General features: G+C 43.1%; 1 protein-coding gene across 1 annotated transcript; it reads left to right on the forward strand.

Moving 5' to 3' along the window:
* The first annotated feature begins 742 nt into the window (after positions 1-742).
* On the forward strand, positions 743-24,066 carry TKT (transketolase). Its single transcript, XM_027727789.2, has 14 exons — positions 743-956; positions 5,783-5,900; positions 7,251-7,364; positions 8,041-8,138; positions 9,794-9,985; positions 10,801-10,919; positions 12,582-12,775; positions 13,369-13,533; positions 14,127-14,283; positions 18,649-18,779; positions 20,088-20,171; positions 20,350-20,443; positions 22,050-22,172; positions 23,762-24,066. The coding sequence occupies exons 1-14, from the start codon at positions 850-852 to the stop codon at positions 23,947-23,949; spliced, it is 1,884 nt and encodes a 627-aa protein (XP_027583590.1). The 5' UTR covers positions 743-849; the 3' UTR covers positions 23,950-24,066.
* The last annotated feature ends 772 nt before the right edge of the window (positions 24,067-24,838 follow it).

A 24,838-nucleotide genomic window follows, 5' to 3' on the forward strand; every position in this document is an offset into this window, starting at 1 on the left:
ATTGAAGAGGTTGAAGGAGCTGATCCTGCCCCTCCACTCGGTCCTGGTGAGGCAGACCTGGAGTCAGTTCTGGGCTCCTCAGTATGAGAGACAAGTAGCTCCTGGAGAGGGTCCAGCAGAGATCATAAAGATGATGAGGGTCTGGAGCATTTCTCTTATGAGAGATGAAGTAGCTGGGCTTAATTGGTCTGGAGAGGACTGAGGGGACCACATCAATAGATATAACTGCCTCAAAGGTGGGTGCCAAGAGAATGGTACCAGGCTCTTTTCAGTGGTGCCCAGGACCAGGACGAGTAGCAATGGCCATAAACTAAAACGCAAGAAGTTCCACCTCAAGATGAGGCAGAACTTTACACTGAGGGAGGCAGAGCAGGGGAACAGGCTGCCCAGGGAGGGGGTGGAGTCTCCCTCTCCAGAGACATCAAAAATCCACCTGGAAGCGCTCCTGTGTCACCTGCTCCAAGTGACCCTGGCAGGGGGGATGGACTGGGTGATCTCCAGAGGCCCCTTCCAAACCCAAACGAGTCCGTGATTCTATGAAGGGTGGGAACACGGGAGCGCGGATCCGCGCCCTCACCGCCCCCTCACCGCGCACCTCCACCACGAGGCAAATGGCGCCCGCGGGCGGGGCTGGGGGAGCCGCCGGGCCCGCACAGCCCCGTCCCGCCCCTCCCGCGGGCGGGCCCGGCCGGGGGGCGGGAGGCGGGAGGCGGCCGCCCCTCGCTCCTCTCTCCGCCCCGCGCTCGGCCCGGGTGAGCCGCGCCGCCGCAGCCTTCGCGGAGCCCAGCCCCAGGTGCAGCCACCGCCGCCCGAGCCTCGCAGCCGCCGCGGCCCTCCCGCCTCGCCCCCATGGAGGATTACCACAAGCCCGACCAGCAGACGCTGCAGGCGCTGAAGGACACGGCCAACCGGCTCCGCATCAGCTCCATCAAGGCCACGACCGCGGCCGGCTCCGGGTGAGTGAAGGAAGGAGGGAGGCGGGCGGGCAGAGCCCCGGCCGCACACCGGAGCCGCGCTCCCGCAGCCCGGGGCGGTATCCGGCCTCGGGATGGGGCTGGGCGGGGCCCGGGCACGCGCCGGTGTCCTGGGGCAGAGGCCCCGCTCCGGCTGTGCGGGGATGCTGCGGGAGCGGCGGGGACGGGGAGCGGGGCAGGGATGACCCGGCCAAAGCCCCGCACCCCCCGCGCCGCTGGATGCGGCGGTGGCACATCTGGAAATGGCGGCCGGGGCCGGGGGCTGCGCGGGCAGAGCCCGCCCGGGCCGCGCCGGGCGCCGGTGCCCGCGGGTGTTGTGACTGCGAGAGAGGCCGGGAATGCTAAGTTGGTGCAGGACTGGAAACCAAAGAATTTGTGCCCGAGGCGCAAGCGGCTTCTTTTTCATTGCGTGCCCGTCAGTTGGAACTAATTCTGTACAGAATTTCAAGTGAGCCCAAGTGGGATTATCTGTGCCATGCCCGCGGTCTCCAATGGGCAGCTTATTCAGGCCTCTGGACAGGATTTAGTGTGGGCTCTGATGTGTGCAGATTCCAGGGTTATCCTTCCTTTGATCGTGCTTTACCTATGGAAAAAAAATCTCTGCAAACAATCCTCTTTTACTCATATAAAATTAAAGCCGTTTTTTCTGCTTGAATAATATATTTCAGTGCCTCCATGTAAAGTGCTGGCCTTTTTTTTAATCTCTCCCATCTTGTTGCAATTTCCTCCTTTGGACCTCTTTGAAACTGGCTGCAGTGTTTAAAAAAAAAAAAATTAAAAAGTCTGAAGGAGTCTCTTGGATGCTGAGGTTCGTGTGGAGAAGGGTAGTATGTAAAAGGTTATAAAGCTTCTTTGAATTGCCTTACAGTCTCCACCCTGTGCCTGGCATGAGCTGCCTCACATGGCTCTGGAAACAGAGAAACTGAACTTTACTCGTTCTGTTTGCAGACAGCGAATGGAAATGCTACTGTGGTTCTTCCTGTGAAATGGGGTGTTGGGACGCGGGAAACCTCTCGGCCTCCATGGGGGTGGGTTTTTTGGGTCCAGTCTGGAGAGAGAAGTGCTGGACACCCAACAACTGCTCTTTTACTTCTTGATTTGTTTCAAAGCTGCAGTGTACAGGCATTATTACACAAGCCTGTGTGAAATTGTAGGTAAGAAAAATTGTGCTAAATCTGCTTAGTAGAGCTTGGGCTTCAGTATCGAGCTTCTAGTATGTATTTTAAGCAGGCCTAGGGATGCGTGGTATTACTTGTCTTATCGGCAGATAAAATTATTTCTCTGCTTTGTCTGATATGCTGTTGAAGGATAAGGTTCATGCTACAGCCTCTGCTTCTCTTCCGTGGTCCATGGAATTCAGCAGTAAAACCATTCCCACCATACTGATGAACAGACAGTAAAGTATTTTTTCTCAAGCTTTTTATTCCCGGTTCATGTGTGCTACAATACCGAGTCCTTCTTGCACAAAGGCATTTCATTAATCCCTCTGGTTTATTCTGCCACTGGAGTTGTGTAGTCTGAAATTATTACACAACCTGATAACGAGCAGATTATGAAAGATGGACTCTGGAGGGAAGATTCTGTTGGCAAGTCATTTATTTTCTTAATAAGATTTGATTGCCAAGATGATGGTGTAGTAACATACCTAAAAGAGAGTCAGTCTGTTGTGGAGTTAGACAAAGCACATATACTTCTAAAACATCTGTACATTATGAATATGTTTCCCAAAAATTGAAGGAGACAGTACACTTTGCTTAAATTGCTGGTGTGCACCAAGAATATGGAAAGATGTTTGAATGCAAGTTAAATAGAAGCTCACAGTTAATTAAAAAAATAAATTGTCGTGCTTGCTTTGACTTTGTTAAGGAAATTTGTGTTTGTTGAAGGTGTAGTTGGTAAAAGCTGAAGGAAATACTTCCAGTAAAAGCACTTCAGACAAAACAGGACCTGCCTACTACTTTCAAGGAAGTAATATCTGTAAAATGTGGTGTGTATTGCAACACAAGTGGTGCTGTGGTAGATCCGACACACCAGTTCTTGCAGCCTTTACTTGTTCTACCTTTTGTGAAAAAAAGTACAGCCTTTGCCTGGACAAGAGCTAAGTCGGTCTGATCCTGAAGTTGCTCAAACACATCACTTTGAGTTCTTCACCAGCCGTGGTGGAAAAATTCAGTGGACTGGAAAAAAATTTTGTGTTTAAAATTACTTACGTGGGCAAAAAATTTGATTGAGTTAGTTGTAAGGATTGAACAGACTTGCTTTGGGGCGTGGAAGAAGGTGGGGTTTTTTTAGATAAGTAGGGCAGACATTTCCTTCAGAAAGTGTAGAGTCTCTTCTGTAGCTGATGATACATTTTTACAGTTTTGAAACAGTTTCTGGGCTTCCTAGAGGTGGCTGGTTACATTCTTAAAAGTGGAAGTTGTAAGAGTTTCTTAAGAGGCAGTTAAGTTTCATAACGTGTGGTGCGATCACTTGTTGCAGATTAGTTTTTCTTCAATTTTTTTAGCTTTTCTCTTGAACTCAGTGTTCCATTTTAACTTTCCACCACAGTCCTTTTTAGTTGAAATGTGGACATGTGTAGATGGAGATAATTGATGCAGAGTAATAAAAAACACCTACGAAACTACTTTTTTGGAGTAATCATCTTACTCTTGGTTTATGTGGATCCAAGATTTCAGTGTCCTGATGGACTTCAGTTTGGTTTCCTCCTGAAGGGCTGTATTTCAAAGTTAAGGCTTCAGTAGAACCTGTCAAAGAAGAGTAGTAATGGGACCAGCACCACGAGGTTCTGGGTTGTTCATCCATCAGGATACAGTTGATTTTTACAATGATTTCTGATATCTGATAAGCAGTTAAATTTTTGGTTATTTCTGATAGTAGGAATTCATGTAATTACCTGTAGCTTTAACAAGATTTTTTTTTTTCCAATTTTCAGGTAATTTATTAAATTTTTCTGCTTTTTTTTTATTTCCACGCGCTACCATTTTAGGTGGTTTAAAACTTTTTTTACCAAGACCAGGAGTTCATAGAAGTATGGTTAAGTATAAAGTTAATAAAATTAAAGGAATGAAAGCTTTAAACAAGCATGTAAGGCTTCTTGATTAACTCAAACACATAAATATTTACTAATATGTTTGAACCATGGTTTAAAGCTAATTCTTTTGTTTCCCTGTGTGAGTACTTACTAAGGGATGGACACTAACTGTAATTTGTATTTTGCTAGTGTTTTGCATGTTTTTATTCTCTTATTACAGCACCGTTGGGGATGTTGGGAGGGAAGGTTTATTACTATCAAAAGAATATTCTGGTTAAAGTTCTAGTGAAAGTATTGTCTAATCCTAACATGCATGGTAATGTACATGTGGGAAATGAAATGTGACACTTTCATAGTAAGTTCGTCCTGTTTTATAAGTAGGGTCAAATATTTTAAGAATATTGTGTTAAAGATGAAAAATATATGTTGGTAAAAGAGAAAGTGAGATGAAACTGCAAGTTATTTTCAGCCTTCTTACTGTTCAGCATCCACTTTCCTGTACTTCAGTAGCAACAACTGATATCCAAAATGATTCTATTTACACCAGTAAAATACGAAAAATGCTACTTTCCACATTTAATAAAGATTTTTAAAGAGCCTCCTTACTCCTTTTAAGCTTTATTGCAACTGAAAAGCCAAGGCTGGTACACTTAAGTGGTCAAGTAGTGCCATCCCTTCCAGGTGCATAACAACAATGATCAATATTTTAATTGCAGTAATGTAGATAAATAAAAGTAATTATATGCCCTTCTTTTGCACTTCAAATGAAATATAAAACTCGTTATTTGCCACTTGAAATAACCCTTTTCAGGGAGTTCTGTATTTGCTTGTTGGTACTTTATGGCACAATTGCCTCTGAAATGGGCCTATGTGTTTCTAAGGCAAGTTGTAGTTGAAGTATTAATTCATGCTGCTGTTGAAGAATGTTCCAAATGTTATCCCAGATAGTTCAGTGGGAGAGACTATCTCACATCACAGAATCACAGATACTTATAAATGTTTGATGAACCAACTAGTACCATGTTTCAAAGTGATAGAGATGTTCTCCCAGCCAGAGATTAAGCAAGTTAGTATTCTATAAAATGTATCTGGGTGTTTACTTGAGACAGTAAATTTCTGAATCCAGTTTCAGTAGAAGATGAAATACAAGAGTTGCATTATTTAATGCCCTCTTTAGAAATCAGAATTTTAATTCTGTCAGTTCTAACATGGTAAAATGAAGTGGTTCCTGTGTTATACAATGGTAAATGTTCCAGAACTTTCTGCAGAAGTTAATCTGGCGTTACCAATCCCTGCCTGTGTATCAGGGCCTGAACAAGCCCTGGTGCCACACTTTTAATTCCTTCACTCAGTGAGTGGCTCAAGTACTGTGGAAAGCTGCCCTTGTTTCCTCTGTATCTGTGTGAATTTCTGTGGGATAAATCTGTGGAGTCTGATTTCAGGCCCAAGGTTGTACAGGTTCCTGTGCTTCATGGTCACCCCTCAGGGTGGTGGTCCTTGGCATGGAGAAGAACAGAGAGCTCTAAAAGATATGTCCTTGAGCTGTCAGCAGGGTCTAGATTGAGCATCCACTTCAACTAGATAAGAGGCTCCCTTTGTCTCAAAGTACAACTAATTTGCATTGGGGGAATGGCAGATGGGATGTGTATTCAAGCACTTCAGATTGTATATTTTAATTCTGAGGAGTTGGGGACTGGTAAAGTGATATTTTAAAGATATGGGCCTGAGCAAACAATAACAAGAAGTGGTAATCTTGGGTCTTCTTGACTTGTAGCCACCCTACATCATGTTGCAGTGCAGCAGAGATTATGTCTGTGCTGTTTTTCCATACCATGAGGTACAAAGTGCAAGACCCCAGAAACGCCAGCAACGACCGCTTTGTTCTTTCAAAGGTAAATAATAACTGTTTTGTGATCCTGTTCACTCTGCTAGGAAAGAGCTGCCTGTCTGTAGATTAAGTTGACTGGTCTTCCTTGACTTGTGCTTGCTTACACTTGCATCTGCACAGAAATTTATTGGAAATATTTGAGAGCTTGGAATTGGTCTGCTTCAGAAAGACAAATAAAAGTTGCTTGAATTAAGATGTAGCATAACTTGAAGATGGTTTGAAAGTGTCTGTATAAAGTTTCTTGATAAGTCTTCACTTTGTTCTAGTGTTAAGTAATAAATGTTATTATATTGTCTATAAAATCTATCAGGATACATTAAGATCTGTTTTATTTTGGCATAACCAATTTTCTAACAAGGCAGTCAGCTCCTGTGCTGTCCTTGTTAACTGCAGCCCTGCTGTTCTGCCTGCAGCCACATCCCAGTGGGCACTAATTCCTGCCAGCTTCTCAGGGAGCGTTACATGAAACAGGGCAGTTAGTGAGTAGTTTGCATTCCTACTGTGCCAGGATGATATTAAAGTCAGTGCTACTTCTGAAGCCACTGTGGGTTAGAAAACTGTAAATCTCATGTCTGGGCTGGCTGTTAATGTTTATATCCCCTTTTACTTTATGCCCTTAGAAATCGCAGGGGCATTTTGATCATATGACATTAAGGCAGGTGAGGGGCCTTCAGAAAACATAACGATGTAAAACATGGCACATCTCTCCTGCTCCACTGAGATTTCATCTTAGAGACAGAATTCTTCATGTGGTGGCTCAGAGTAGTGCTGTGTAGCCCATCATGTATGTTCTGGCAGTGGATATAGCAACTGTTGCCACTTCTGATGCCCATTCTAAAACAAGGAATTTGGTAAGAAGCAAGCAGCTGATGCTGAGGGGGTAAAAGCACTGAGAGTTGCTTCTTCATGTTTGCTTTACCTCTCTAATTAATCAGGGTCTCTGCCCAGAGCTGCTAAATGGCTTCAAACCTCTGCATGCTCTTGTGACTCCTGATGGCTCCAGGGTGGAAGATGACTGCTGCTTTAGAGTTATCCTGTTGGACCTGGCCACAAGGGTCTGAGGGTATAAAGCTTGAAACTTTGCCTGTTGTCACACACTGCATCTTACCTGACTACACTGAAGAAGTTCTAGGGGGATAACAGTTGCTCATTGATCTGGGATGCTCTAAACAGGGGTGTGGGAAACTTGGAAGCAAGCATTAGTGTGAATGTTGTGCTGTAAAAGTATTTTATAATTCAGTGTTACAAGAACACAAGAACCTGATTTCAGGGTTTGTCAGCTTTGTAGAGCTTTGTATTGATCCTAGGAAGTTGTGAAACTTGTGCTTTGTTTAAAATTTCTGTTTCTCCCTAGGGTCATGCAGCACCAATTTTGTATTCTGTTTGGGCAGAGGCTGGATTTCTACAAGAAGGAGAATTACTGAACTTGAGGAAAATTGATTCTGTCCTAGAAGGACACCCAGTTCCAGTAAGTGCTTGTAACCTTTGATATAAAATGATGTTTTCTGTGAAACAATAAGAGCATGTATTTTATGGCAATTCTTGGTTGCCAGGTGTACTGTACAGGAAAGATGAAGACTTTTAAGAAGAATGATGATACTTATGGCTTCACAACTGAATTGGTGTCTGTGTTTGAGTGAACATGTAAAAATTACCTTTATTGTTGTAGTAAAGTTCCCCCACAGTCCTGCATGTCAATATTTTCCATTTTAAAAAAGGCTTATGTAAAGTTCCATCCAGGCTTTACTTGTCCTTTAAGCAGCTTTGAGGTATTTCAAGAGTTAACATCCAGTTTTGTAACCTCGTTGGTCTTTCCATTCTCAGCCAGTTGTTTCTTTTGAAGAAAGTTGACCCTTTTTTACACAAAATCATCAATTCTTAACTGCTGCCATCCGAAGCATAGCTGAGAAATTTGTGGGCCATAGTTACCATTCCCTCTCAGAGAACCTGGTTAGTTTGTGACACTGACCATCAAGGTACACACATTGCAGAGAGAGAAGGATTTCGGGGCAAGATTTAGAGAGACTTGTGTGTTGTTATGGCTGAGAAGCTGTATTTTGATGTATGTTGAACCATCTTCTAGCACTGGAATTTAGTTCCTCTGTTTCTTAATTGTAAAATAATTGTTCTCTTCTTATTCTCAGAGACAAGCATTCACTGATGTGGCTACTGGATCCCTTGGGCAGGGTCTTGGTGCTGCATGTGGAATGGCATACACTGGCAAGTTCTTTGACAGAGCCAGGTAATTCCATCTTCATATTTTATGATTATAGGCATTCAGTGGGAAAATTTTGTGAAAATAAATCCTTAGTCAGGGAAAAACAAAACTACTTTATTCTATTCTCCATTCCCAAATCTAATTTCAAATTCAGGTTTTCAGTGATAGATTACGAGCCTGATAATTACGAAGCTGTTGCCAGCGAAACTACAAGGGTTTAAAGGTTAACAAGAATTAGTGCATATGTGTGTTCCTGTTGTAACCTGACAGCATTGCAAGGTAGTATTCCTGAGTAGAGAAGACAGTAAGTTGTTGGAACAGCCTCTAACTCCCAGAGAGTAATTGATAGCCATGTTGAGGCTGGACGTGTCCCCTTAGAAGAACGGCACAAGCCAAAAATGTGTCTGTTCAAAGTCAGATGACAAATAATGGAGAACATTAGATAAGGAACTGTTATGGTCAATAATAACATCATTGGATCATAAAGTAGGGCTCCAAAATGTTATCAGAAAGGCACTCAACTCCACAGAGACAAAAATGACTGCTTCTGCCATTTGTTTTGTGCACAAGAAAAGAAGATGTCTAAAGGCAATCTGTGTGAGGAGGAAAATAGCCTGATGTAGTTGATGTATTTTATGTGACAGTTCTAGTACATTCGAGCATAGGCTGCCCAGTTAATGTGTCCTACACTTCACTAGCTTGAAATCATTTCTGTGAAAGATGACTTGCTGATTTTAATTGAGTTTAACAGATGCTACGTGTGGAAAAAATCTAACCAGTGCTTACATGACAAAAGGAAAAGGTGGTCTTGCGTGCAGCACTGGGGAGCAGCTTCAGTGAAAGGAGTTCAGATTTAGCCGAAGGCAGGTGGGATTCAGAGCAAGATTCTCTTACAGCTTAATGTCTAGTAAGAAAAAATCTCCAACAGCCATCTCGATTATTTTGTTTTAAAATTGTATATTTGAAGGCTAATTTACTCTTCTGTTTTAATTTTAGTGGGTAATAAACATTTACAAAGCTTTGTCATCCAAAAAAAGAGAGTGGTAATAGAAGAAAAATGCAGGGGATGAATTCTGCAGGGATGAGGCAGTGCTCCTGCTAACTGAGTTTTACCTGAATAAAAGGCTTAGTGTTTAGAGAAATAGTCTATGAAGTCATATCGTATTGGTTATCTTTTTCCTGAATTCTGAATTTGGTTATGCAGCATGCTTTAAACCATAGCTGAATTCATCCACAGTTTAGAGTTGCCTGGAATTCAGGTGCTGGTTGTCCTTCCAGAGAGTCCATGGTAGGAAGGAGGAAGTAGCCAGTAACCGTTCCTGCATTGTTCAGATCCTGCTGAGTCACAGTGACAGTGTTCAATGGACCTGTTCAGTCAAGCCTTGCAATGGGAGGCTTAAGACTTGATTTTTTTGAGACAAAGGTTTGGAAGGCAAAGCAATATTTCTCATCTTATTTTTCTAATGTGTACCAGCTCAAAAATATTTTAATTTGATTTGTCTAAGATTACTATGTAATGTTATCTGAGGTGAATGCATTGAGCAATGGGAGTTGAGTTTGGGATAGAAAAAAAGCAGTGAATTTTCACTCTGAATTGTTTAGAGGGGTTTTGGTTTTTTATTTAATGGTGCTTACACATCAAACTGAATTTATTTTCATTTTTTTTTAATTTCTTCTAGCTATCGAGTGTATTGTCTGCTTGGAGATGGAGAGTTATCTGAGGGCTCTGTTTGGGAGGCAATGGCCTTTGCTGGCTTTTACAAGCTGGATAATCTCGTTGCCATATTTGATGTTAACCGTCTTGGACAAAGTGACCCCGCTCCTCTGCAGCACCACGTGGAAATCTACCAGAAACGCTGCGAGGCCTTTGGGTATGTGAGGGGAAGGAGCTCAGGATAATCTCTCAGTCCAAACTGTATGCTTTATTTGCTTCTCAGAATTGTTCAAATGAGCTTTCAGCTCTAAAGGCTGCCATCACCAAGGAAGGTGGTCTTTCGTAATCCCTGATATTGGTCGGCTTAATGGGTACGGCAGGAATATTAAAAGTGGCAGAATTTGTTGTTTAGAGGAAAAATAAGAAGACTACTTACCCAGATACATTTGTTAGAGGATCTTAAAACTGTTTTTATCATATTAAATACAGATTTTATGACTGTGTGACCACATGTACTGTCATAGCAAGTAGAGCAAAAATACAGCACGGAAACGATGAGAATTCTTTGTGTATTGGCTTTCATTTAGTTTCATATTTCTATGTAGATGCAAAACCCATGATAAAAAACTGTCACATACAATAGCAGCCATGCAAATTATGATGGAGCTTTTTTTTTTTTAATCAGCTTCCATTGTCAGTTTTTATCTTATTTCTAGATGTTTGATTTGCTCTTGTTATTAAAAATGGCCATTATATCTGAAGAAATGTAGGATAACTTAGTTATCTGTGGGCTGTGAATTTTGCTTGTAGCTGTTGATGCCTCTGTGACTCTTTTTGCATTATAAAAAAGCGACTGTGGTATTTTTTTTATGATATCAAATAAATGCTAGTTTGTGTTTCTGGCACACTTTGGGTCCCTTAAAAAGACACTGCATTGGAATGGCATTAGTATTCGTTGTTGTTATTGCTGACTCCCAGAGAGTGTCACATGCTAAAACCCTTTAGAAACAGTTGATCTGTTTGTGTTCTTAGCTGGCATGCTATCATTGTGGATGGACACAGTGTGGAGGAGCTTTGCAAAGCCTTTGGCCAGGCCAAACACCAGCCGACAGCCATCATTGCAAAGACTTACAAAGGCAAAGGCATATCAGGTAATAAAACATCTCTTGCTGTGCAGGCTCATGTGTATGATACGTGCATGGTACTGCAATAAAGGTGCCATTAGTAAAAAATAAAGAAGTTTAACATTTCATACATTGGAAATACATTGTATCCTGTCAGCTTTTTGACTTGATAATCCTTCCATACAATCTGAAAACTCAGAATTTCACCCTATTGTCTCCTTCCTTTGTTGCCTTTTCTTAAGGAGGACAATCAGCCTGAGGCTTCATTGGAGGCCAGCAAAGATGTGACTCAGTTCTTCATGTTACCAGGGTGCACTTGGACTGGGCTGTTACAGCTCCCTTGTTGCAGAGCAGGATTTCCTCTGCTGGCAGCTGTTCTTGAGTTGTTACTCTTTAAAAAGTCTTTTCTAGTCTGGAAGATGGCTGGGGACAGGGGAAACATTGAACCGTATGACTTGCTCTTGAAAATTGTCCTGGTAAATGAGGGCCACTTTCTTGGTGTGCCCTTGATGCCTAGACTCACAGAGACTACTCTGAGAGAAGGGATTAGCTTTGTCACAGAAGGTCCCTGTTCCCTGTGTTGCAGGTGGCTGGGTCTGCTGTTCCCACAGGCAGTATTTTCCAATGCATGGAAAACAAGGGGCGGTGCTGCAGTTACAGCTTTGACAAAGCTGCATGAGACAGGGTCCATCAACTGCCAGGTCATACTGCAGCTGAATTCTTATCTGATGTGGAATTCATTGAGATAGAGGGTACAGTAGCCTGTAGAAATTATTTCACAGGTTAGCAGCTGAGTTTTTTCATAGTGTCTCTAAGATCCTTTGGAATTTTTACATGGTGTGAGACTCACATAAATATCATTGTCCAGGGGACAGGTGTGTACCTGCACATCTGAGCAATAGCAGGCAGAAAGTCTTTCAAACTCTCTGCACTTCTCAACACCATTATTGCTGAGAAAGTTACCATGGTTCTTGCAAGTGAGATGTGTCCCAGCTAACAGAGCCTTGTATCCATGGAGTGGAGTAAATGCATGTTCAGTTGTCAGGGGTTGCCGTGATTCTCTTCAGCTCCAGCTTTCAGCAGCACTCTGCGAGTTTGCCTTTCTGACCAGATAAATATGAATAACAGGAGTGAATATGTTCATTCCTTTTCTTTGAGTAAGCAAGCAAAATTCATTAGTCGGGGTAACTTGCTCAGGGAAAGCAGTGTATCAGTCAGAGAGGTAATTTGGCTGTTAGTGCCAGGTGCACAGAGAAGAGTCATCAGAAACTATTAAAATAAAGCTGTAAAACGTCAGCTTTTTGAATTAGACAGCTTGGTTAACTGTTGTTTCAAACTTAACTGAGTTTGTTTAATCAGGCCCAACTGTTAAATTTCATGTGAAATGTTCACACTGATTTACTGATTGCTTCCTGCCACACTTACAGACCAGGTCTGTTAGGTTCCAATTTAAAAGTAGAAGACACTGGGATTTTGTCACAAGTTTGGAGTAAATTATTCCTCTTATGTGTTTAAACATGTCTGTCTTAATGCAATTGATTACTATTGTAATTTTTTAAGGAATTTCTTCCTTGGAAGACAATATTAGACTGTCATACTCCACTGCACTTACCTGGGTAAAATCTGCAGCTAAAAATCTAGATTGTTTTTATACTTTTCTTACTTGTAATGTGATTTTTAAATACACAGGTGTTGAAGACAAGGAAAGCTGGCATGGAAAGCCCCTTCCAAAAAATATGGCTGAACAAGTCATTCAGGAAATAGATGATAGAATCCAAAATAAGAAAAAGCTTTCTCCGGCCCTCCCAGAAGAAGATGCACCTATAGTAAATATTAGAAACATTAAGATGCCATCTCCACCAACTTACAAAGTGGGAGAAAAGGTATTCCCTTCTTTTTCACTGTTTGTCAGATATTTCAAAGTGTGAGACTGTTTAAATGTATGGCAGGAGGTTTTGTATTATCCCTTCCCACAATTTCAACCACCCACCTCAGCAGGCAAACACCTGCTTCTGTGGTGTGAGACAATCAACTCGCTGGCTATTGAAAGGGTATATTAAAATAGGAAGACTCAAATCACTCTTCTTCATCTTGTGACTATCATCAATTATCTGAACTACTTTATGTGCATTTAAAATTAAAGAAACTCCATGAAGTTCAGTGAATTTCCATTATTAGAAAACAAGGGTTTAAAAATTTCCTAGCTGGGTTGGTAGGGAGTTGCCAATTCCAACACATTAGGACACAATGTGTCCTAATGCTGCATTGTGGTTTTCTTTTTCCTTTTTTTATTTACTCTTCTGTGTGTCACCGTTCTCATATGTACTTTTGATACTGCTATCATTTAAAATGCCTTTGGTTGTGTTTTGGTTTTGATTGTATGTTCATAGACTTAACGGCAAAACAAAACGGGAAGGAAAAAAATACCTGTAGAAACAGAAAGTTCCAACAGCCCTGCTGTGTTTTCCTTTCCCAGTGGGCTACACGCAAAGCTTACGGGGTTGCACTGGCAAAACTGGGCCATGCCAATGATCGAGTGATTGCTTTGGATGGGGACACAAAGAACTCCACCTTCTCAGAGCTCTTCAAGAAGGAACACCCCAGTCGCTACATCGAGTGCTACATTGCTGAGCAGAACATGGTAACTGCCCTCCTGCCTTTACCAAAGACTGGTGTTGCCAGGCAGTGAGTCTCCATAGAGTGGGGTTCTAATACTTGCTTGTCAAATAAATATATGGGGTAATTGTAGCAATAAACAATTTAGGAATCTTGTTCTAGTTTCCATTTTGCTAAAGGAGAGCCCTTTTAGTAAATACCAGTCCAAATAACACAGGTAAATCCATTCCCTCTTGGTAATGATAATTTTTGCCTGCTGGAGATAGCAAAACTGTGTCCTTTGGGCTGAAAGTGTAAGCTTTTGATCCAGTAAAAGAAAGGAGGATAATTCAAGTCCAGTGAAAGGCTGTTTGGAGCAGATAGAGAAAAGAAGCTGCCAGTAAGAATCAATAACAGCTAGCAGTTGAAGCAAGGAGCAGAGGAGATGCAGGAGGATAGATAGTGGGAGAGCAAGTTGCTTCCTCTCCATGTTGGAAAAGCCAACAATTAGGAGCAGGACTGGACAGAGACTTTTAATCTGCAAAATTTTTAGGGCAAGGAGTCCCACGGATGGACGATGTCTCAGAAACAACTGATAAATGAGGAACTCACTGTTCTTGTACAATCTCCCTGCTCCAGGTGAGCGTTGCAGTCGGTTGTGCCACTCGGGACAGAACCATTGCCTTTGCCAGCACCTTCGCCACCTTCTTCACGCGGGCGTTCGACCAGATCCGCATGGCCGCCATCTCCGAGAGCAACATCAACCTCTGCGGCTCCCACTGCGGCGTCTCCATCGGTGAGGGCACCGGGGGGCCAGCAGCTCCCATCCAGACAGGGATGGTCATGCTCTGTGGAGACAAGCAGTGCTGTAGCTGGGGTGCTGTAGCAGTGTGACACTGATGGGAGGAAGTCATATTTGCAAATTCGCTTTTGTGAGACGCAGTGTTGTATTTAGAAAGAATGAGGAAGATTTCAAGCCCTCACCTGCTTTTTTTTCCTCTTTGGCCCGATGAAAATAGGATTTTTTTCCTACAAGCTTTTGTACTGTGCCGGTAAAAACTGATATAAAGGAATTTGATGGAAACTGAGAGAAACTAATGATACTATTCTTGCCCAGATGCTCTTGTCCATCAATCTCAAAAACCCTTCAAAGATCACCAATTTGAAATAACTGCTTCAACTTATCTCAGTATTTTTTACTACTGGAAGTGTTCATGCATTGATTAAAAGAACCCCAAAATCTCTAAGTGTGATGAAACAGGAACTGTGAAGCTGTTATGTAATTCAGGTAATTGAATCATAGAAAGGTTTGGGTTGGAAAGGAACTTAAATGTCACCTTGTTCCAACCCCTCTGCCATGGGCAGGGACACCTTCCCCTAGACCAGGTTGCTCAAAATCAGGCAGAATTTGCCCTTGGTGAAGCCATTGGTTGTCCTGAATCACCTCCTGTGCTCCATGTGCCTTAGCACAGCTTCTAGGAGGATCTGTTCCAGGATCTTCCCAGGCACAGGGTGGTAGCTGGTAGTTCCCAGGGTCCTCTCTTTTCCCCATTTTAAAACTGGGTGCAGTGTTTCCGTTTCTCCAGTCACCAGGGACTTCACCTGACTGCCATGACTTTTCAAATATCATGGAGAGTGTCTTGGCAACTACATCAGCCAGTTCCCTTGGGACTCTGGGATGCATCTTATCAGCTCCCATAGATTTACATATGTAGAGGTTCCTCAGGTGGTAACGTACCTGATCTGTTGGGGTTTAATCCCAGCTGGCAACCAAGTACCTCACAGCTGCTCTCACAGTCCCTGCCCCTGCAGTGGGATGGGGAGGAGAACAGAAAAAAACTCGTGTGTTAAGAGCAGTTTAGTAATTGAAACAAAGTAAAATATACTATTACTACTAATAATAATTGTAAATAAAAAAATAACCCCCAGGAAAAATAAGCACACTACAATTGCTCATCACCCACTGACTGATGTCCAGCCTGTCCCTGAGCTGTGATCAACCACTTCCAGTTAGCTGTCCAGGCTGTGCTCCCTCCCAGCTTCTTGTCCATCTCCTCACTGGCAGACATGAGGACACTGAAAAGCCCTTGACTTAAGGTAGACAGCACACAGCAACAACAAAAACATCAGTGTGTTATCAACAGTATTCTTATCCTAAATCCAAAACACGGCACTGTACCAGCTGCTAAGAAAAAAATTAACTCTATCCCAGCTGCCCCTAGGACATGTGTTACAATGGAGGGACTTTGCTCCCCCAGTCCCTGTCCTGCAATCCATCCACTCAAGAGGTGTGGAAAGAGGGATTGCCAATGGAAACCAAAGCAGTGCAGCCTGAGAGCAACAGGCTGAGGGCCCTTGCCAGCAGAACCTGCCCTGGTCTTGCCTTCCCATCCTAGCTCTTTGGAACATGTCAGATCATATTAGGGTTTGACTTTGGTTTGAGGAAGGAAGGGAGTTTGTTGGTTTTTTTTTAACTGAAATGTGTAGACATCACCCATGAAAACAGGAACAGACTTGCATACCAAGAAGGAAAATGCAAGTAGCCATTCATGCTTGAAAAAGTAGTGGGTATTTATAGGGAAAACGAAAGGGAGGGAGAGCTGACAGGGGTAGTAAATGAAGGCTCTCTGCATACATCAGTTTTGCAGTTGATTTAATAGTTCTGGCTGGCAGTATGGTTTGGAGAAAACTTGGGGGTTTTATGTTTAAAACAAAATAGTTAATTTGACCTGTAATATTGGTAAAGATTTAAAGATACTTTGTAAACGTGTGTACTATCACCCAGAACCTCAAACTTGCTACATATATATACTTGATATAAATTTTCTGCTGTGTAGAATATGCTGTAGTAGTGGAGACTGTATGTAGAGTGTATCAGATTATGGCTTTTGTATGTCATTAAGGGAGGGATTCTTTTACAAGTCTCTTTTCTTGTTAAAATCAGTCCTCCCACCTCATCATAGTCTAGTTCAATCCAGTTTAACACTTTTAGCAAGCAGCAAAGCGTGTTGGTGCAAAAGCCAATTAGTTTTGGTCTTTGCTCATTTAAGAAGATAAAACTCATTTGAGCTACCCAAATTGTCTCCTAGAACTACACTTCCAGGTTTCAATTTTCAGCACTTGGAATGTTCTGCTGGGAGCTGTGATTGCCAAGTGCATACTTGGATTTATAAAGTCGTTGGAATTACAAATCTCATTCAGGCCTCAACTTTGATTTTCAAAAAAGAATTTCAACCCAGAGTTGAAATGCAACTAATATAAAGAGTTGTATAAAGTTTATATAAGTTTCTAACTTATATAAAGAGTTATAAAGAAAATTACTCAGAGAAACCGTTGAGCAGTTAAAAAATTCAATTTTAAATGGAAGGGTATGAATTAAGTGTATGTCCTATTAGAACTTTGGGCCTGCATGGAATTCAAAATCTGCATGGAATTCAGAATCTGATCTGGATCTGTGGTGAAAATTGAAGTTTTATGTATGCAGTTCTAGGTAGACCTGGGCTTCTGCTGCACTGAAATTTGGACCCATTACATTTATGAGAAATGACCTTCTGAACTTGTACTAAGTTCACTCCTAGACCAATAGTAGCTGATGGACTGAAACATTAGATAAGTTTTAAGGTCGTAAGAGAGTAATGGAAAAATCTGTATTTTCCAAAGTGAATATGCAAAGAAAGAAATCATAGTGTACATCTGTCAAAAATAGAAATATCAGTTGTTTAGACAGTTTTATATCCTGGACATTTGATACTGTTTATATTAAGCCCTCACTTTTTTTATTAAGCTATGAATCGAGGTTTTGAGAGTTATTCTCTCTTTTGATCTATGGTACTCTAAAACCGTGTAAATTGGGATTTTCTTAAAGACTTGGGGCCAAAGAACTTAGTACTACTCTGTAAATTTCTGGTATGAGCTATGAGTGCTGGTGGTATTGGCACCGCTGTAGCAAAAGCAGGAAAAGCATGATACCTTGGATAAGATTCGAATTCAGGTACCTGATAATTTTATTCTTCATAATTACACTTTTCTTCTATGTCTGCATTGTGTGGGTACATTTTAGGAAAGGAAAATGCCCACTGAGATCCCACTCATTCACTCAAGAGTGCACACAGATTTAGAAGCTGATGTTGAGAGGTTTTTCTCATGTCATGACTGAAAGCAGAGAAGCTCTCTCTTCCTGGTTGGTGGTTACTTTACTAGGCATGTACAGTGGCAGAGTTCAATGCTTGATTTCTTTAACATATTTAAAGTTCTTCAGAGTTTTGTGCTGCCCTTATGAAAATAGTCTCCTCCTTCCTCGTGAACTCGTCCTTCTTGACTAACAGGTAGCGGGTGCATGTGGGAAGGCTCATGGCCCTGCTGCTGCAGGCTGGGACATGACTGGATTCAGAGCTCTTTGCATGGCTGGTTTGGAGCAGTGCCATTCCCAAAGCTCCGTTACATAAGGTCACTGGGGGCGGGGGGTGTTGTGGTGGTTGTTTCTTTAACCATGGAAATCCATGGCATCCAGCACGTGTCCTGGCTAGGGATTCCTTTCCATGGATCTGCAGGTTATGCCATGAGGCGCTTGAGTTGTTAAATTAACAACACGGATGCCCTGCTGCTCCTGAAAACACCTTTTTATGGTATTGAAAAATGCATACATACCCTTCATTTAATCTTGAAATGAGCCCAAGGATTTGAGAGTAGTTGCACCAATTGCACTCTCCATTTCTGATGGAACACATGCCATTCTCCTTTCACATTTCCAGCAGTTTAAATCTGGAGGAACACTTATTGACAAGTATCAATTTTGCTTGTGTAGCCTCAGTACATGTAAATCTGAAGATGCTCAGATATCTCGTGACCCTCTTTCTGTATCTGTACCCTTCCAATTTGTTGTATTCCTTTTGTGTTGTTTTATTGTTACACTTTATTTCCTATTTTTCTTTTTAATCCCAGCTCTCTTTCTTTTTAGTCTCTTTCTATCCTTATTTACTGTTTAGATGGTTCCAAGTTTAAGGAGAAGATGATTCTTTTCTCAAGCAGGTAGACTTGCATGTCGTGTGTGTGCCTGATTTTATACTTTTCTCTTTTTTGCCTAGTTTACCCTCACTGCTGTGTTGAGTGATTGCCAGAAATGTGCACTTGCCCTTTTGTAACCCTGGTTTAATTCTTTCAGGTGAGGATGGGCCGTCTCAGATGGGACTGGAGGACCTGTGCATGTTCCGGGCTATTCCCAACTCCACTGTGTTTTATCCCAGTGATGCTGTAGCCACTGAAAGAGCAGTGGAAATAGCTGCCAACACCAAGGTTTGCATCACAGTATTTCTGAGCCAGAGAATAATTCTGTCTTTTGTACTACTCTTGTTGCTTCTGGCACATTTCTTGCACGTCTCTACCCACATAAATTCTTTCAAAGGCTCCAGTGTGGCAGTGGGATGTTTTCTATGCAAGGAAAGGTTGCAGACATTCTCTCCAAGCTAGTGCAGAATGAACAGTCTGGAATGCTGTGGGCCAGATTTGGGGAGATGTAAATGATTACAGGGCAATTGCAGTTTGAATATGTAGTGGCTCAGAATAAGGTTAAGTGTAACTCTCTTAGGTATCAGCAAACTTAGAAGTGCACTCCCAGTACGACGTCTCTGGGGTCAAAAGTGAAGCTGGATGTGGAAAGATAAATTCATCTTGAGGATTTTGATCATCAGGTGCCTGCAGGTGGAAGCTCAGGAGTCAGGTTCTCTGTCAGGCTAAGGCTACAGCTCCTGGGGAAACTGGGAGCTGGGGCTCACACGAGTTCCCAGTCCCACGGGCCACCCTTTGCTCCCCTGTTGCCAGTGATGGATTGCAGTTAAATTGAACTGTGGCTGAAGACAACTAAGACTTCCCACTTGGCTGTGAGAGAGTTTCTGATCTCTCAGACCTTCAGCTTGGACATAGCAATGGTCAAATGCCATGGGCAGCACTGGGTTGGATCATCTCCTTAATATAGCAGTATTTCTTGAGAAAGGAGCAAATAATTTGAAATTTTTCAGTCTTGCTACTACAGCTTTTCAGTGAAGGAGTGTAGAAATTTGGAGTGTAACAAATGTAATGAACAGTTTGTGACAAAAAGATGGAGGGTAGGGAAAGGAGCGTGAGGGAGAGATTAAAGTACAAGTTTGTTCTTCTTGAAGGGCATCTGAACATTAACTGATGGAAAGCATTTTTCCTTTCAGCCCAGCCTTTCTTCTTTTGCTTTAAAATTGATAAGAATAACATTTGCACATATATGGCAAGGTTCTAAGATTCTAATTAACTTGAGTAGGATTCTCCATTTCCATGAGAGAACCAAAGAGAAATAAAGATCTTGGAGTCAGAAAGGAAATTGTAAGTTATCAGTGTGCTCTAAGAGGAGGTGAAGTGTTTTGTGATGTTTGAAACAAGCAGCTACCAAAAAAGGACTAATGGGAATTGGTGGGGCAGGGGGGAGTTAACTCAGTAGAACCAGAGGTGACATAGAAGGATGAACACCACACAAATAGAAAGTTGGTTTGCTGTATTTTTTTCATAGGGTTTACCGACTAGAATGTCAACACCTTTCTATTTTTGTAACTTCTCACATGTTTACTTTGGAAACAGGGCATTTGTTTCATCAGAACTAGTCGTCCTGAAAATCCTGTCATTTACAACAACAACGAGGACTTCCATATTGGGCAGGCAAAGGTAAATATTGCACAGATAAACAGAATCAGAAAAAATATTCACTGATCTTCTTGTAAAAGCCCTTTTCCCTCTAAAGCACTGCAATGCCAAAGATTTGATCTTTTTAATAAAATCTCTAGAAATGTAAAAAAATCTGTGAGATTTATTGTTAAAAATACCTGGACACATTTTCTTGCAGGTGATTTTGAAGAGCAAGGATGACCAAGTGACTGTGATCGGAGCAGGAGTCACTCTGCATGAGGCTCTGGCTGCAGCAGAGCAGCTGAGGAAAGGTGGGGCTTTTTTCCTTTTCTGTCATTTAACACAGCAAAAAAAAAAATCAATACCAGTCAGCCTAACTGCTCACCCTTTGTACCGGTAAACATTAATGAAACTGTTCTAGGCAAGTAGTCAATCACATGGTACCCACCTGCCAGTCTTGCCTAAAATGGAGTGGGGTTTAGTTGTCTTAGCAGCATTAATAGCCATGAAAATTGCCAAACTGACCAGATCAAGGTCTTCTTAGAACTGCTAATCTGTGTGATAGTGCGCTGGGCAGAGGCTTGGAGACTGTGTGAGAAGCAGGAGTGCCACATGGTCACAGCACAATGGGCTGCAAACAGGCTGAGGCCAGGGACCAAACCACAGCCTGTCCCCGTGTGCCAGGACACTGCCCCGCAGGACACGGCCCGGGGTCGCGGCTGCCCTGGGCTTCTCTGAGTGAATGGATCAGCTCTGGAATAGCCTGGGAGGAAGCACAGGTCCACTGCAGTGCTCAAGTGCACTGACATCTCACAGCCATGATAATCCTTCAGTGAAATAAGAAGAAAAAGAACCCGTGAAAGCCCCATCTGTGAGTCAGGGGACTGCGCCCAGGAAGAGATTACAAATAGCAGGAGATAATACAGTTAATGCTGCCCGTGGCTTACGGGGAGCTTTGTGTGCAGTGTCTGGGTGGACTGATGCTTTGTCATGACCTCGAGTCACCAGCCTTAGGACATTTTAAAAGTTGCATTTTCAGAGCCATTGTTACTTTTCTGCATTTTACCATGCTTTGCAATGCTCTGCTGATCTTGAAGTGTGAGTAACCACCTCTGGAGAGATAATCCCTCAGGGCAGAGGCAGTATCTAATACCCAAAATGTATTGGCCACTAAAGAGCCTTCAGTCATAAAACTGTGACAATAGGGCCTCTTCATGTGTAGGAGTTGACCCAGTGTTCAGCTCCCCAGGGTCAGACAAAACCTCAGCAATTGCTATTCTTTATAAACAATTGCCATTTGTGCAGTTTTAACGAGCCATCTGGGCCTCCTTATGAGCACAGAACAGATCCTGGGTTTGGTGCCAACCTTAAGGGTGCCCCGAGCAGGGCTGGGGCAGTTCAGACAGACATACCTGGGACATGGCAACCTGCAGTGAAGAAAAAACTCAAAATGCCTACAAAAGCAAAGAATCAGGAGGAAATTATGCCTGGCTTGACAGTAAAGTTAAAGGTAAAATAAAGGTCCAGGAAAAAAATTGCGATTGACAATCTGAATAAGGAGGGTTTTCTGGTGAGTGGATTCTGCTCTTACCTGGGGGAAGGCCAGTTACATGTCTTGCTGATGGGCACTCCTTGAGTCACTTACCCAAGTCACTTACCCAAGGCTTTTCTGTCTTGTCTGTGAATGAATGGATGTTACTGTGGATATATATGGATATTACTATTTCACAAGGTGCATGGAGAAAGAATGCATACAAAAATTAGGGTTGGTTGAGTTCTGTGGTAGACAAGCCATAGGTTCAGGTACCTGGGAGTTTTCATTATAGTCTAGTAGGTCACAGTGATTGCCTGTGCCACTGGCATTGTCCTGCGTGCTCCACATTCATGTTGCAAATCATTTCATTCTGTTTTCTGCAGAGAAAATCTTCATCCGTGTGATTGATCCCTTCACTATAAAGCCCCTGGATAAGAAGACAATACTTGAAAGTGCAAGAGCAACCAAGGGCAGAATCATCACTGTTGAGGACCACTACCATGAAGGTGAGCAGGGTCCAGGAGGTCACAGCCCTCAGGGGCTGGAAGCTCCCAGCTTCTGACCCAGCAGAGGAGTAGGGGATCTGATGCTGTTGTTCCATTAAAGCCAAAGAGAGATTTCAGCCTTTTTTGTTGCTGTTAGGATTATCAAGTGACACTGAGGGTTGAAAGTTTCCTCAGATGCAGTGGTTTAATCAGGGCTGCCTTTCTGATGCCCTTCTGTGCTTGGTCCAAGTGAAGTCTGGATTCGTTTGTGCCCAGTGAAATTGTAAATTCCTGTTGCGCTGCAGGGGCTCTGCACAGGAGTGTTCTCTGAGTGGCTGTACAGCAGCTGCTCTGCAGGTGTGAAATTGCAGGAGAGACCATTGCTGTGCAAACTTCTTAAGTATTCCCTGTGTCCAAAAGCTTGGCTCCAGCTTGCCTGAAATCAGATGTTTTTGGCAGTTTCTGCAGTCCCTCTGGGATAAATTCCTCCCTCTTTCTTCTCTGCTGTTGTAGATGTCTACTACTAGAAATTAGTAGATATAATTATGATAATATTGCTTACCCTACTTTAAGGTGAGCATCACTCTTGCCAGGTACCTGAAGTGAGCTAGATCTACCATAAGTGCTGGATACTTTTGTTCCAGACTCTGGATGGTGATAGGTCACTGAACCTCATAATTTTCAAGCTTAGTGTTCAACTCTGGACAAGTATTATACTGCAGATTTGCAAGATGTCAAATCATGACACTGTGAGGTGCTGAACAGGCTATTTAAGCTCTCTGGAGCAGGCAGGGCAGGGCAGGGCAGCTGTACGAGCATCAGAACCCTGAGTGTGTTGCAGGCCCCATCAGGCTGATCTTACCAGCTGCCCTGCAGAGGTGCCCCTGGCTGCAGGCTCAGTTCGACTGGTTACATCCCACCATGCCCAAGCTGTGGGAAGGCCTCCCAGATACACCCTGACTGAAGGGCAGCACCGAGGTGTCTCTCCTACCAGGTCCCAGAGCACGTGCTTTGGACACAAGTCACGTGTTTTCTTCTTCCCTAGTACTCTTGCTTCCATTGTCTCTCCTGCCTCCACGCAGTTCCCCTTGTATCCTTTGTCCCTGTCAGTGATAGTGACTCAGTGTGAGCTGAGCTCCCAGCAAAGGTTGCAAGTGTGTTACATAACCAGAGAGGTGCCCAGCGGCACGTACAGCACTGGGGAGAGATGGAGCTCTGAAATGCTGCTGAGATTGGTTGGAATTTCAGCACGTTAAGTACACTCCTAAATACTCTTCAGTCTAAATGTATTTTTAAACCTATCCCTCGGTAGCTGCTGCCGAGGTGCTGAGAGCTTGCTGACAGTCCTGTGTCCTTGAGAGGCAGGTGTGTCTGGCTGCTGATTGGGAAGTACTTCAGAAATGTCAGGCTGCCTGTCCTCGAAATGCCCTTTGATATAGGGAAAGGTTTTCATTTCACACTTGGCCAACTCAGATACACGTGATTGGTATTTTCATAAGCCTGGGGACCGAGGCTGTACGTTGCAGGGCCCTTTGCTCAGGCACACACAGAGCCTGTGTGTTCCCTGCTCCGACGCTCTGGTCTAGGCTGTGTTTGCCCTCTCTCCACAGGTGGCATCGGCGAGGCCGTGTGTGCCGCGGTGGTGGGCGAGCCCGGCGTCACCGTGAGCCGCCTGGCCGTGTCCCAGGTGCCCCGCAGCGGGAAGTCAGCGGAGCTCCTGAGGATGTTTGGCATCGACAAGGATGCCATCATGCAGGCTGTGAGGGCGGCCGTGTCCAAGTCCAGGAACGCCGAGTAGTTCGAAGCATCTCGTGCTGTGTTACGGAAGAGCTTGTTCGGAGAGGTGCTGTCAGTTCAAGGCAGGCAAAGGTGCTTTATGTAGAGAGTTCTAATAAAAATACCAGCTTAAAAAACCTCCTGGGCTTTCATCCCTTTTTTTCTCTGTGGGGTTTGGTGTGGTGGGGTAACAGCTGAGTGTTTTCAGTCCCTCCTCTCTGTGCTGCCCCCCCCAGCCATTTAAAACCAAAGGCAAGGAGGAAGTACCTGCTGTGCTGGGAAAGTGGGGATGAGGGCCAGTATAGCACTGGGAATGAGCAGTGAGCCCTGGGCTCAGGGAGGACATGCTGAATGGTGGTGCAGTGAGCACAAGCTCATGAAGGAGGTTGAAACTTTTCATAGGAACTTGTATTTTTGAGTGCTTGGCCAGTGCTGCAGCAAGGGTGACACTGAGAAGGACTAAAGGAGGATCTGGAAGAAGGGCAGGAAATTCCCAGGTACCCAAGAGGAAGCAGCTGAACGTGTAAGTTGCTTTTTTTATATTGAATTGACTTTTCTCAGGTGAGCTGCTCTAAGCTGGCTGAGCATTTAATCTTGCATAGTGGGATGCACTGGGTCATTTTTTAAATTTTTTGCTGTTTTTAAACGTTTTGCTTGTTTTACCCTTAAGTTTCTGTTAAAAAAAAAATAAATTAAAAATTCATTGTTGTGACTGCAGAGTACCCAGTTGAAAACATTTAGTACTGAAATATGTTTCTCATCCTGACTGTTCCACAAATTGCCTTTCAGAAAGATGTTACACAGCAGAGAACACTAAAAAAGCCTTTTTCATCAGAGCAGGGTGACTCTGTGTAGTTCTCAGTTCACCCAAAAGCCATTTGCCATTGACAAGGCTACACTGGTCTGAGCAA

Source organism: Pipra filicauda, unplaced genomic scaffold, assembly GCF_003945595.2.
Source record: "Pipra filicauda isolate LSUMZ 115617 unplaced genomic scaffold, ASM394559v2 scaffold103_size3290846_pilon, whole genome shotgun sequence".
Taxonomy (NCBI): Eukaryota; Metazoa; Chordata; class Aves; order Passeriformes; family Pipridae; genus Pipra; species Pipra filicauda.

What these genes read in the sequence shown, in the direction of transcription:
- TKT (XM_027727789.2), top strand. Translation starts at nt 850, where the DNA reads ATGGAGGATTACCACAAGCCCGACCAGCAGACGCTGCAGGCGCTGAAG. An exon ending in AAGTTCTTTGACAGAGCCAG is followed by an intron (nt 8,139 to 9,793) that starts GTAATTCCATCT and finishes AATTTCTTCTAG; the next exon opens with CTATCGAGTGTATTGTCTGC. An exon ending in CCACTGCGGCGTCTCCATCG is followed by an intron (nt 14,284 to 18,648) that starts GTGAGGGCACCG and finishes TAATTCTTTCAG; the next exon opens with GTGAGGATGGGCCGTCTCAG.